We start from the raw sequence: 15097 nt of genomic DNA, 5'->3' as shown, positions 1-15097 counted from the left end.
GCCTTTATAAGGCCTGGTGCTTACTCTTTTGACTAATTAGAGCTGAAAGAACATGGTTCTTACATTTCACCAATCTCTCATGTTATATTTACAATCCACTAGTGCAAATTATCTGTGATGTCTGATCTGATAAAAGAAGATAATGGAATGAAATTCATAGAGGTTGTTCATTCTTCTTCTTGTTAATCTTATTGTACCGATTAATTTTTAATTATATATATATATATATTCTACAGTTCCGTTTTCTTAAACCACAAAGTTCAATAGTTAATGCTCACAAGTCCCTTAGACCACAGAGTCTAGGAGAACGAGACTGGTATATTCCATAGGCTTTGGCTCAATTATATATGGATTTGACATTTAACCCAAAATGAAATTAAGAAGAGATATTCTATTTGATAAAATATATATATATATATATATATATATATATATATATAACGAAGAGATATTTTAGATTATTTTCTTAAAGTGTTGCAGCACACATGGTAATAGAATACCATTGGAATTGAAATTTTAATTCAAATAAACACATCAACAATTTTGATAGTTTATATTTAATATCTCCATTGTATATATTCTTATAGAAATTTATCGAAGATTTTTTTTATTTTTTATATAAGCGATATTTTATTTTAATATAATATAAACTACGGAAAGGGGAATTGGAACTCAGGTGCAGAGTGGGAAGCACATTAGCTCTAGCAAACTTGGCTAAGTCTATGTCTGCTTATCAAAGATTTATTTGTAAAGTGAGATTAATTTCCAAGACCCCATATAATCATTTAAAACATTTTAAAAAAAATTGCCAGAAGTTAAGAATGGGGAGGGGGAAAACTCAAACACATTGATACAATAGGGACTTGAACTCGGCCTATTCGGCTATGGGCGGGCTTGCCTCGGCCCAATTTGCAAAAAGTAAGGCCTTGGCCATGATTTTAAACCCCCGATCCGATATTTAATTCAGTTTATTAATAAATAATATTTATAGAAATAAGAGTTATTTTTTAAAATTTTCTTATCTATAAAAGAGTTGTTTTTAATCTTACCTTACCTCTTATCCGTCAAACACCGATCACTTTTTCGGAGGTTGGAGAGAAAATGGTGGAATTCAAATATGAGTATTTTCCTGATTATTGCTTTGCTTGTGGGCGGCTTGGTCACTCTACTACTCAGGTGTGCCTTAAAAAATATGAAACCCACAATGGGCCTCTCATTTCGTGTTTACGTGATCAATTGACATCTGTTTTTGCTGATTTGGAAGGTATTAGTAATTATGGAGTAAACCCATTGGCTCTCTAGATCGGCGTTCCTCGACTTTTCCCCCTTCTTTAAGAGGCAATGGTACTTTTTCACTGGATGGTTCGAGTAATCAGGGTAGCCCTAATGATCATTCTTGGCGTTCTAAGTACCAGTTTGGCATTGCTTATTTGGGGTGATAAGTGATTTTTAAAAAATTTTGAGAAGCCCAACCTGTTTGGTAAACTGTGAGAAAATCACTTATTGTTAAAAATTGCTGTGAGAGAAAGCTATAAGGGAAAGCAGCTAATTTAGTGCTTTCATTTTCTGATTATGCAGGAATCAATTTCGAAGAGGAGTTGGGTTTAATGATTAATTGGCAATCATTTTTTGATTATGAGTAAAATCAATACCAACAACACTTTTAACAAAAATTTTACCAAACGCCAAACTACTTTCTCTCACAGCTGATTTCTCTCACAGCTAACTCTCGTAATAAGGATGAGTTTGCAGATTTTGCATCTCCTCCCACTTTATCATGTTGTCACCAGGGTTTGAGGCTATTGATTCTCTTCGCCAACAAACTGGCCCCACTGATGGAGAATTTGTCTACTTTACAGGTTGCAGGCACGCCTTTTGGATTCGTTATATCTCCTGACTCTAGGGCCATTTCTTGGGATTGTGTGAGCCCTGATCTCTCTGACCCTTTTGCTCTCATGCCTATCATCCAGCTCTCTGAGGGTTTATCGAAGAAGGGTTGTAGCAGACCCAAAAAGGCGAGGAGAGTTCACGGAGTGTATCTGGGTAAAATTAGTGTAAAGCGTAAGCAACCAGAAGAAGTATTGGTGGCTGATGTGGATTATGTCAGCCCTATACGCTTCTGTAGTAGGGCTCGTATTGATAAGGCCAAGGAGAACTCTAGTGGAGTCTCCTAGGGGTCCCTCTGACAGGACCCGCCCCGAATTTTTCGAAACTCGAGACGAATCCTGTGGAAATTCCCGACATCACCCCGATCTCTGGCCCATTTCTAAAACTATATCTTTTTTCCCAAAAAGGAATAAGGGCACGAGATTTTCTACCGAAATTTTGGTAGAGTCTCTCCTGTAAATTGAGCATTCCCCAAATTTAAACATGCACAAAATTCACAATTTAATATCCCAACAGGCAGCACTCACAATATAATTTCATACAATTCACATAAACGGCCTCCGGCCTTCAAATAACTCGAAACAGAACCGCCAGCAATGCTCTTGAATCAAAATAATGCATTAAACAATGCATATAACAAACTCAAACTTATTTATGAATGCCTACTGTAATCAACATAGAATAACTTTTTAATCAAGCCTCGTTTTCATCCGAATTTCAAGACCAACTACAAATTCAACACCCCACTCACTAAAACAACATAAGTAAAGTTTAGCACGTGGCTGCACTTAGGCACTACCCCAAGCTGTCTACGTACCCTTACTAAAGGATCAAGCCACACGCAGTTCTTTCCACTAAAATCCCGATTCCAAACACATACAATACCTTTATTCATCTCTCTGGTAATCACAAAATCTCATCATACTCCAGAACATCTAACGCCACGTATGGAGTCTGTCAACACGCCGGATAACCTACGCCACGTGTGACCTAACCATCACATAATCTCTAAAATTGGCATGTGCCTGTTGTTTTTACACCTCTAAAAATTGGAATTTATGCACGCTAATTATGTTGAAAAAATTGATGAAATTAATTTGTTTTTCTTTTAATTACAACGACTAATAAATTATCTGAGTTAAATCACGACAATTGAAACTACATGGAGGAAAATGCATCTTCGCCCAAGCTACAGAGACCTTAGTCATAATTTGATGTTTTTTAATTTCATCAAATGTAACAAATAAAATATTTATTTATTTATTTTGGTCTTTTATCACGAGATTCTAATTGTGTCGATCATGTGGGCACGCAGCGTTTGCTTTCAGAGACAAGTGCATGACTGAAACTTTGTTCTTCTTCTCTTATTGAGATGTGAGAACTTCCTTATAAAATACATGCTTGCTCTTCAACAACTTTCAAAGGCCAAAACCTTTCACCTCCATGGCTCCGCTGTCTTCAGAATCTTTTGTACCACATTTTCTTTATCTCTCCAAAGATATCCATTGCTCTTTTAAAAGCCATATGTGAGAATTGGAGGGAGCTAAACAAATAAATCAATCCCTCATTAATGGAAAATTTCTAATTTGTTTAGTTTCCTCCAATATCTTATCTCCGGCATTTGAACTCAAAATTCCGAATTATTCTTCATTTTAAAAGTTGTATGTGAGGGTCGAAGGGTACGCGACAAATTCACTCCATAATATCAATGGTCGTAATTTGTTTGGTGTCATCCAGCTCCTCATCTCCAACTTCTAGAGTTCAGTCCCAGAAAAAGCTTTTGTCATTTGATGTTACAAGTCTTCAAGTTCGTTGTTTGTCTCTCTGGTGTTCAACTGTTGTCTCAAGCTTCCAATGCTTTTCTCAACCCAAAAAATAAAAAAATAAATCAGTGTTTGCTGAAATTACTTTAGCCGTACCAGGCACTTACCTTGGAATTATTATATCTTTCATGAAAAAAAAAAAAAGAAAAAAAAAAAGGAACAAGCTTGTTTTTTGCCACTACAAGACTCCGAATAATAATAGCCAATAACGCAACGACACATAGAATAACTTCTCCGCGTATCATTGTGTTATTGACCGGAAATTGCAAAACAACGCTATCCCCGTTACATGCACAAAAAAAAAATTCCGGGCGGCCTCATAGGGAGTCTTTTAACTTATTTGGAATTTGAAGTTTTGAACTCAGTACAAGCTGACCCACAAAAAATTGAACTTTCGTCACCTCCAGCAAATCCCTTTTAGCGCATATTCCACGTAAAAGTGCACTTCTTTTTTCTGAATGAAGCTACAATACATCTAATATTAGTCAAAAACTAGGTTACCAAATAGCATGTTTAAGCTCAGTTGGCAATGGCACTGTGGCAGAGAGCAGTAAATTTTTNGAAGTTTTGGTTTTCCTTAATACTATATAAATAGAAAGATGATTAGATATCGTCATTATTACACACGGCCACAATTGCCACTACATATTAAGATGATGCTGGCCCTAAAAACTCGCTTATTCCTCCCAATAACAAATGATAAATAAACATGCTAAAAGGGGCGATGCTCAATTCGAAAACCAACCGATAACTTTCCCCCCCTCCCCATACAAGGTGCAACACAATTGCCTTCTTCTATTTGTCCAAATGAAAGAATCAACTTGGGTTCTTACCTATTCACACTCAACTCCACGGCCTAAACAGTGCCTAGGACTTCATTTTAGGGCATCACTCATCTTCGTCGTCAAGCAATGCGAATGAGAACGGATAGAACTTGTAACCATCTCCCTCATAAAACTTGTTCTGGAATTCCACCCAGTGAAGTCGCAAAGCATGAAGGAAAGCACTGAGAGTTTCCATCAGCAGTAAAACACCAACAGTTGCGCAAATGAAGACGATAATACCCACTATGAGTATGATCACGTTGTTGAACCTGTACAATGTACAAAACAATATGTTCATTATGATTTCCTTCGTAGATATCCAGTAAGACTGACTAATTAAACAAAAGCAGCATCATAAATGAATTAAACGTACCCCCAAGCCAGCAGGAGAACCTTGTCATAGAACACACTGGACAACTCTGAATGAGCAAGACTGAACAAAGTTCAAAGAAAAGACAAATACACAAAATTAGCTTTTATTGCGCAAATATATGAAAAAAAAATATTCTGCATGACCATGTCCTAATCTGTAACAGCAAAAAGAAGAATGTACTACTTTTTGTAGAAACCAAGTAACAAATTGGCCAATTAATATAATGAGGGATCTAGCTAATGTCATGTCACCAAGTGGGAAAAGAATGCCCCATTTAACACCCATAGTTGATGACTTTTCTTAAATAAATAAAAAACAAATACATGCATACAGAGTTCAACAATTCAGCAGCGCATCAAAACGAACTGTACAGACAAACATACAAAGTTAACAATTTACAACTTAATGAAAATTTTGTTATTGCTTCAATTTTAAACTTATTGATGCCAAAAAGTTGTTTTTGATTTCAACACTTCTCAACATAGGATGCCAACACACATCGAAATCAATCAGTATCAAGCACACATACCTACATAACAAATGCAGACATGAGCTCACATCCGCAGACACAAAAACAAATACATACGTGTACACATGTATGCATGTGCACCGATGGCTGAATATAGGTGAACATCAAAATGTTCACCAAAATAGCCAAGAATGACAGTTAAAGTTCCTGGAAACTACCTTAGAGCCCATAGACGAAGGTATGAAGCTGTATTTGAGACTGCTCCAAGTACAAATTCTATTGTGTGTATCATTTGATGCACGAAAACTTCACTAAATTCAAACTCGCCATGACCATGGGCATCATGGTTTGAATTCACTTGCAAGCTCTCTTCTGTGTTCTCAAGTAGGGCATAGGATTGGCCCTGGTGCCGCTGAAATAACACAACCATCAGAAGCAGTGGATGAATATAAATAAGGGGAAAAAGTGATGATCAAAAAATGACTGAGGGACTTAGTGAAAGGATGTCTACAAACATACATCTTGATGTTGCTTCTTCAATATAAAGGGCTTTGGAAACAGCATCCATGGTACAGAAACAAAAGCCAATAGTAATAGCACAAGCTGGTAAAAGAACAAACAAAATATAAGAAATACTCACATGTTTTCACTTTTACAAGAGAAATAAAAATAAGATTAAAAAAAAAACTGATTGAGAGGTTACCTGAACTGTTCTCTGACCACTGAAAAGCTGGTTTTCACCTAGCTCGTCTGTAGGACTTAGGAACATGTATATCATTACATGGTATAGATCAGCTTTTGAACCAGTCCACCACTTCATAACAATGAGAACGGACAGGTAGCCAAATAGACTGTTTAAAAATATAATCTGGGGTATAAACTGGAACCTGGGCAATGCAACATTTGAATCAATACAAGTTATACACAAGGTCAGAAGCAGGCTATAGAAGAAACTAATGATGTGACTCTAGAGGTAAGTAATCACAGTAAATATGAAAATTATTCACATTTACAGTGTATGCACCTGCTGCCTTTAGTGGTCAAAATGACAGCCCTAACAAAACGATTAGAAAACAATGAATAGCACAGCATACCAAACGTTGACTCCACTTCGAAAGAACCTGGCGTTGAAAAAACTTATTATAATTCCAAGGTTCATTTGGACCACCCCAAGAAGAATTGACATTTTCATCTTCAATGAGTTTAGAAATGGAAGCTCACTGCGGGATCCATGCCATACAGGATCCAGGCCAAATGGGTAAGTGGGACGCACCTTAATCAAGCCAGCTGTAGTAGCGTCTCTGCATACAAAGGATTTCAGTTGACTATTAAAAACAATTCAAAACATGAAGGCAGCAGAGGCATATCCAAAGTTTTAGGATATACCTGCAAGAAAGATCACGGCACGCATATGCTGAGCTGCCAAACAGTTCAAATGGTACAGAGAAGAACTCATTATAGATTAAACCTGTGTAGATTGAGAAAATTGCCATCAACAAAATAACATAACGGCCACCAAAGGCCATCTCCATGATGTCTCCAAGCTTCTGTAAAACCATAAATATATGTAGTTAGATTCTTACATCTAGACAAACATGAAAAATAAAAAATAAAAAATTGCTTCCTAGATATAACTAGCATGTGAAAGGAAAAATGCTAAGAACCTACATACCAAAAGAAGATGTTCCTCGTGTCCTTTGGATTTCAAATAACAAAGTGAAAAGAGGAAAGTAATCATAATAAATGAATTCAAAAGATAATTACACCGAGCAAACATGCTCATGAAGAAACAAAATGACAGAATTTGCAGGCTTAATGAAATTGAAACTTTCTATTAAGCACATGTATTAGACAATATCAGATGTTCAAATGTCGACAAACAAAATCTTGTATAACCAAGAACACCACCTTACTCCTCACATCATAGAGGTAAAAGACAAATTCTATCACAGTAGTGCAACTTATTAAACAATCACAATACCCTGACGGGATGGGGAAGGGGCAGGGGAAGAAAAAAGCAAACTGGGATCTTCCAATTTTTTTAAGGTCCAAGTTTTTTAACTCATTCATTAAACTTATTGCACACAAGTTTTTAAACTCATTCATAAAGCATGCGTATGCAATATCAGATGTTCAAATGTCGACAAACTAAATCTTGTATAACCAAGAACACCGCCTTGCTCCTCACATCATAGAGGTAAAAGACACATTCTATCACAGTAGTGCAACTTATTAAACAATCACAAAACCCTGACAGGATGGGGAAGGGGGCGGGGGGGAAAAGGCAAACTGGGATCTTCCAAGGTTGAAGTTTTCTAACTCATTCATTAAGATTATTGCACGCAAGCTATAACTACCCAACAGGTTTTGAGTCGGTAACAATAAGAAAAGCATTGAAGAGCATAACAAGATAGGATAAAGTGAACAAAGTCACTACCACATAAGAATACAAAATTATGCACATAAGAGACCTTCAGATACTGGTTACTATTTGGGGCAATAAGCAACATACAGTCAGTGTCACAATGGCTAATGGTTCACATCTTTCTTGATACGAGAATATTATCTAAATAATATCTAAAAATATAGGAGAAAATTCACTGGTATTTTATTAAACCAAAAAAAATGGAACAGCCGACTAGCATAAAAGACAGTAGGGAATACATCAATCTTTGATCATACACTTCAATATAAAGTAGATGGTCATAATGAAACAATATAATTGTTGAGATTGGACATGTCAACATAAGTGATTACAAAGCATATATAAATAATACCTGACTAGAAAGTTTCTTTTCCCTGCCTATTAAATATAGTGTCGCAAGTAACAAACATATTCCATGTCCCCAATCACCAAACATGACAGCAAAAAGAAATGGGAATGTCACGATAGTATATACAGCAGGATTTGCTTCTTGATACTTAGCTACCCTGCAATGGCATTGAAACAAAATATTTTGGAATCTTGTGTATATTTCTGTCAGAAACAATAAAATAACACTGCAATTTGTGCTTTCAAATTCTAAAATTCGCATCAGTGCAATGTAGGGGTTGCTTTCTTACTAAAGTCGCTAATGTTGCACTTCAAACATCTTCGTTAATTGCTACATTAGATGGAACATTAAGAATTAAAGAGGGAGATGATTCAGGAACACTATAATCTTTGATTGTTACACCATATTACCTGGCAAAACAAGCTATTATCTAGCTCACATGATAATGGCCAGGAAGTACTAGGGATGGCAGAGTAAATCAATCACAATAACTACATAAAGTGGATAAAAAATTTCAGTATATAGCCCCACACCTTACTAGGGAAAGTCCAGAATGACAGTGGTTAACAAATAAACTCATTAAATTTCTTATATTTACCTTCCTTGGTTAAAAAAATTAGAATCTTAACTTTTGCAATTATCAATAAAGACGCACCGAATAGCAAGATATTGCAGCGGAACTCACCCATATGCCTCAACAATTTCTTGAAAAGAAGAAGTGAATTTGTTTGTGCGGAAATAGGTAGGTGGTGCCTCCTGTGTGTGCAAAACCTGGAAAATAGCGCCAACTTGTGAGTTGGAGTCAAACGCTGCCCGCTGCAATGCATCCTGGATCTGCACAAATCAATTCAAACAAAGAAACTCAATAACATATTTGGTTTGTATGTCATAGTTCAAACCTTTTAATTCAAACTGGGTGAAAGAGGACTCATCATACTGCAGAGAATTTTTTTGTAAGTAAAGGATACCTGTTTTGATGCAAAAATAGGACTCCACCCCTCAGCCACAAGACACTTTTTTGTTACATCAAGGCTAAGCATGTTAAGATGATGGTATATGGATTTCTCCTTCCTCACCTTCATGAGTACAAAGAAACATCGTCAATAGCTTGACATTTTGCAATATAGCAAACATTCTCCACACAAATAATGAATAAATTTCATTCAGTACAATAATTCAAACCTACCAAAAGGTTCCAATGCTCAAAATGCTCCCCAATATTCTGTAACAAACTTCCCTGGTGCAACAGTCCGATATCTATAGTAGTCTTTAGCTCTGAAATTCTTCCTGAAACCTGAATTTGAAATGTATGGTTGTCAAATGAAGATATGAAGGTCTTAACTCCCAGGTTTTCGGGTAGCTCAAAAGCGGAGAATTTAAACCTTAAAATCTAAGCTCTAAACGATGATTTTAGGCCCTAAAATAATTATCATTGTCAGGAGTAGGATAAAAATTGGAAGTAAAAAAAATTGCTAAAATGCCTATGCTGATCGAGGCCCAGGAGGACTTCTTCATGTGTCAATCGATCAGGTAACAACTGCAAAAAGGCTAACTTGGATTTCTAAGCATGGGTGTCGTAGAAGTTAACGAACTAACTATATCACTAATTAGTTAAAGTATAAACAATAATATATTGGCATACTTCATGCCGGAAAAAAAAAAAAAAAAACGTGCAAAGAAAAAGATGAGAGCACACATGAAAACAACAGAAATGTAATATGAATGAAGGAAGCATCAGCATGGCCAAATAATCCAAAGAGAAACCATAGTACATACCTCAGTAATCATTTGAGCTTGTCTACCCAGATCCTCAGGAAAAGAGTAACGATTGGCTCCAAAAGCTTCACATATTTTAAGAATTTTGTTCTTTGCTCTTTCTCCAGAGTAGAATACCACAAAAACATTTTTCTCAACCTGCAGATCATAATTCACAGTCAAACACAAAGCGTGCAATAACAAAGAAAAACCATATGGACATATAACAGTGCCATATTATATAATAAACTAACCATATATCCAGTATTCATACATAAAGGTTTGCATTTTATCAATTTTCATTGCTACCTAATGATTTTTACTATGTATATGTACATCGACATACTTCCCACTACAAGGAATATATTTGTTGATGAGACCATTATGTGGAATATAAGAAATTTAGAATAGCCTGAAATGCAACAAGGATGATAAATTGTCATCACCGAGCAAAAAAAATTTAATCCCATTCAAATATCAGAGGGCCCATCTCAGAACTGGCAGAAGTCAGCACCACCTACAGCTCTCTCTAAGACTTATGCAAAGATGCAGAAGGTAACAGCAAATGCATAAGATGAATGAATTCAGTTTTAATGATAATAGTGAAAGACTACCCTTTGCTATTTTCCAAGAAAGTGACTACTCATTGGTGGTGTGAAATTCTTGCTTCATTTTGGAATTTTTTTGGGAGGAGAAAGAAACCTTCTATTAATTTGAAACAATCCAACGATGTAGACAAGTTGTCCACTTAGAGATACAGAATAAGAAGTTACAACACATTTGACATCAATAATCTTATGGCTTGGCAATTCACAGCAGCCTTCCTATCTACTAAACTAGTAAAAAGACACCCCCTTAAACTCATTTGAAACAGATGCCCATAATGGGGACCAAATCTAACTCTCTCCCACAACTCTTCCAGCCCAAGATCCTTTGTACTGTTTGGTTGAAAAGAAAAGGAAGAAGTTTTTTATGATAGAATGGAAGAGGTAGAGCTTTTTAGATACCTAAGCTCTCTAATCGACTTCTTTTGTTTAAACATAATGAGCATATGCCATTTACTGTTAAGTGAACTTGATTGGGTAGGAGTGTTGAGTTGATTGTATATTATACTATGTTACACTAAGCTAGTCAGTCAGATTTGATTGCTTCTTGTCCTTATATTATAAATAATAAAGGGTACCAAAAGAACAATAAAAACTTCCTTTCATCATACCAAGAACATAAAAATGCAGGAAACGATGTGTCCATACCTTCTCTCCTGAAACAGGATCGGTGACAGGATTTTCAACCACAGCCTGCCTCAGAAAGACATTACCCCTAGTAGCTCGAAAAAGAATCCTCTCAAATGCCAAAGACTTTCCCCTAGGAACAAGTCCAGTGAGAAACCCCAACTTAACTTGCTTTGATGGATCAGTTGATGCTTCCTTCACAACAGCCAAACGAAAAGAATTGAACTAAGTAAAAGCAGTATACTGTGGTTAACCTTAATACTATAAAACCAAAATTGAAGTCTGTACTTGCTCCAGTAATAAAGGCGTGTCCAGAGATTCATCACCAATATGACGGGATTCATTTTCTCTTTGCTGCAACGCGGCACTGCTTTGAGCTGAGTGAAAAAATTCACCAGCCTGAAAGGAAGATATTTTTTTTAGTCACTTGAGAGCTTAATGAAATTAGATAAACACCAAACTTAGCGCCTCATTAGTTGATAGAGTATGTTCTGATATCTGAATAATGCATGATGCATGGTAATAGAGTTGCAATGATATTTTTTGGGCCGAACAAGCAAAAAGGGCTGTCACCTTTTCCAGAACAAGCTTATATTCTATCAGTTCATTATATGAACGCTGCAACTTTTCACTGTTCGAATTTATTTCAATCAGCTCTGCCTCAAATTCACCAAGTTTTACCTAGCATATGCACAAAATTAGCGTTAGAACATGCAATATTAAGGATCTTTAGCTAGGCACCAAACACCTTATTATACCTCTAGGTTGTCCACATTGACGTCAACTTGTCTTTTAGACTTTGAAGAAGGCAAATTTGCCTTTAACATTTGGTCCTTGAAGAAACGTAATTTGCGAGCCATCTCTGCAGATCTTTTAATCTACATAGGGAAATGAATAAATGACCAATCAATAAGTCATTGGAGACATAATTTTTAGGTACTTCAACAATTATGAAGAAAGTGCATTACAAATTTTCTGGCCACCTTATAAATAGGATGTGCAGTGCAGGTTACAAGACTCTTTATAGGTTCGCAACAATCTAAAATAGTTCACTAGCAAAACTAGCTAAGTTGCCAAAAAATGTTAAAGAATATAAAGAAATAGGCAATATGAGAGGTTAACTATTTGATCAACTAACTTGACCACACTTCAATATTAAGTGTATATCAAAAGAAGATTAGCAACAAAACCATTCAATTAGAATGAGCTTAGTTGAAAAACCTTTACAAGTTCATAAGCATGCAAACATGCAAAAGGATCTCTTCGCATGCACCAAGGGGTGAGGGAACAGCCAAAGATGTACCTGAACTCTATGTTCATTTTATAAAGCCAACTTTAGGTAAAATAGGTTACATTGAGGATTGCATCCACTAATAGCTGACTGAGCCAAGTGCATCCCTTTCTTAATATGTAGTCAATATTTTCAGTTAAAGTGGCATGTTCCTGACTCATATTATAAAATATATTTGCGACTGTTTCAAAGTCACCATAAACTTCTAAAGATATGCTAAGGGTCAGAAATTAATCTCCAAATGGCCAGCGTAGTGGACACAATAGAGCGTTCAATGGCTTGAATATCAATCATCCCAAAGGAGGAGGTAACAATAGTACAGTTCTACACACATTATTAGAAAAGACCAAATATTTATTTATGTTGGCAATCTAAGAAGGCCTTTTACATTAAAATTAATAATAAAGTACAGCTCCAAAGATTATTTTGAAATTTCTAAGACAATATAAACTATTGGAAAGAAATTTAAAGTTGAGATTTTCCCTCCTTTTCCTGCTAATTCTTACTACTCGATTTTGATGAGAAGTTATTTTTTTCTTTTAATGAGAAGTATCATATCCCCGACAACACAATTGAAGGTATACACAACGCAAAATAAAAATGTGGTTTATCAGTAAGCTAAGGAACATAAACACACCTGGGCAGCATAAGTCCTCTGAAACGGGCTCTTCTCTGCATTGAGCTGGAAGAATGAGACATCAAAAACATTAGTTTCCAGATAAAACTTTAAAAACAAATCCTGAAAGCAACATAACAATTTATTAGATTAAGTAAGACGAATAATGAAGCTAGCATAGTGCTTCATATGATAAGAGCAAGCTGTGCAACACCTAGAAATTCACATTGATGAATTTCAGATATTAGTTCTTCACAAAATTGTATGCATAAACCAAGTAAAAAGTATTAACGCCTCTCTTGATTATAAAATAGGTGAAACCCTTGTGAAATCCTCATATTTCTTATCCGCTTACCCCTAAATCTTTTCCTCATTTGAGGATGCTATGTATCTCATCATCTTCTTACTCCTCCACCTAAACCAGGACTTTCTACACTTAACCATCAGTTCTTTAAACTTATAGAAAATTGTACATTCTGGTATAGGAATTAGCAAAAAACTTGTTTCTTCTTTTATACATATATTTTGTCTATAGCTCAGATGTAAGAGATCTAAACTATTGTCAACAACCCACTAAAATCGAACCAATCAAAGCCCTCAATTGAGAGCCACCTTGTTCCCCACCCACCCCATACAACTACCAATCCTTGGTGAGCAGAACAATACCACAAGTTTCAACCCGCTGCTTTTGGTTTGTTAGTTCTGTCACAACTCTACGGGTTGTCCTGGTACTTATATAAATTTCCAAGAGAACTAAAAAGAATGCCATAATCATGTATTAGGTGATCATAAAGCTAAATACTTTGATAATCAAGTTTCTTTTTTCGTGACATCTAAAGTATGTGATAGTCTCGGCAACAGCAGCAGCAAAAGCTTGATCGATATGCACATAAATGGTAACGAATCAACTGATCAAACTCTTCATTTTGCACAAAAATCCGAAATTGAGTCCATTAGAAGCTAAAGAATCCAAAACCACTTACTGATCAAACAATTCAATCGTCGTATTACCTAAAACTGAAACCTTAAATCTAATAAAACAAAAACACTTCCACAAATCAAATCCAATTGCGAATTCCAATCACAAACAGTGTCAAGCTAGGGTTTTTTTTTTTTTGTTTTTCTCACAGAAATCAATCCAAAACGTAAAATTCACCATAATTGAAACAGAAAATTGAGAATCAGACAGAGAAAGAGCAATGAGGACTTACGTCTTTGAACTGGAGGAGGCCGAGGTCACCGAGATAAGAGACAGTGAGGTGAGCAGACTCGATGGGGATGATGATCTGGACGAGCTGCATAGGCTCCGACCTGAACAGATCCATCGGAGGACAGCACTCTCCCATTCTCTCTCTCTCAATCTCAGAGTCTGTGGTTGTGTGTTTGTGTAATTGTTGTGTGAAACAGTGTCAAAAACCACACGCACACAAGAGAGAGATGAGAGATCAAATAATGAACTGATCTCCACTGTAATTTTGCTTTGCTTTCCTCTGCTTCTCCTTAGCGCTGGGCCACACGGATCTTCCACGTCACCCGGTGCCCTCTCTCTCCTCTCTCTAATTTTTGTTTGTTGGGGAAGGTTTTGTGGGAAATTTCTCAAGGACTCTGGATCTTTTGTCCCTTTTCCAATTTTTTATTTATTTTCCTAATCGGATTCGACAGTCATTCTCAATTAAATTAATATTTTTTTGGTGCGACGTGATTATTGTGTTCCCGTTTTCCCCTTTTTTTTTTCTTTTTTTTTTTTTGGTTATTTGGTTAAGTTAATGGATAAAAGATAAAGTGTTGGTATTCAATGGGATTTTAACCTGGTCCTGAATTTATACCCAAGTTATATTTTGGTTATGTAATTCGTTTTTGAGTCACTTTAGTTCACAAATTCTCGTATGTATTTGGAGAATAATTGTATCCAAATTGATGGTTTTACTTTCTAAATAGACAAAATAACTAAACTAGGACACGTATAAAAATTGAAGGACCAATTGATTCAAAAACAAGTTTAATGATCAAAATGAAATTCGGATAGAAGTTAAAGTATCATTACAATTAAAAA

General features: G+C 35.8%; 1 protein-coding gene across 1 annotated transcript; it reads right to left on the bottom strand.

Annotated features, from left to right (window-relative positions):
• Nucleotides 1-4271: 4271 nt before the first annotated feature.
• Nucleotides 4272-14602, bottom strand: LOC117637132 (V-type proton ATPase subunit a3-like). The gene is made up of 18 exons (XM_034371939.1): nucleotides 14256-14602; nucleotides 13066-13110; nucleotides 11896-12015; nucleotides 11711-11818; nucleotides 11426-11536; nucleotides 11159-11332; nucleotides 9927-10064; nucleotides 9337-9444; nucleotides 9119-9226; nucleotides 8836-8984; nucleotides 8154-8307; nucleotides 6763-6923; nucleotides 6471-6677; nucleotides 6080-6263; nucleotides 5896-5979; nucleotides 5595-5788; nucleotides 4908-4967; nucleotides 4272-4803 (listed from the first exon to the last, which is right to left on the bottom strand). The coding sequence occupies exons 1-18, from the start codon at nucleotides 14388-14390 to the stop codon at nucleotides 4599-4601; spliced, it is 2445 nt and encodes an 814-aa protein (XP_034227830.1). The 5' UTR covers nucleotides 14391-14602; the 3' UTR covers nucleotides 4272-4598.
• Between the last annotated feature and the right edge of the window lie 495 nt (nucleotides 14603-15097).

Source organism: Prunus dulcis, chromosome 8 (assembly GCF_902201215.1).
Source record: "Prunus dulcis chromosome 8, ALMONDv2, whole genome shotgun sequence".
NCBI lineage: Eukaryota > Viridiplantae > Streptophyta > Magnoliopsida > Rosales > Rosaceae > Prunus > Prunus dulcis.
This window is presented reverse-complemented; position numbering and strand designations above follow the sequence as displayed.

Coding starts and splice junctions, on each gene's coding strand:
- LOC117637132 (XM_034371939.1), bottom strand. CDS start 14,390: ATGGGAGAGTGCTGTCCTCCGATGGATCTGTTCAGGTCGGAGCCTATG. Junction 8,985..9,118: donor CTATTTTTGCATCAAAACAG/GTATCCTTTACT, acceptor TGATTTGTGCAG/ATCCAGGATGCATTGCAGCG. Junction 4,804..4,907: donor GTTCTCCTGCTGGCTTGGGG/GTACGTTTAATT, acceptor TACATTGTACAG/GTTCAACAACGTGATCATAC.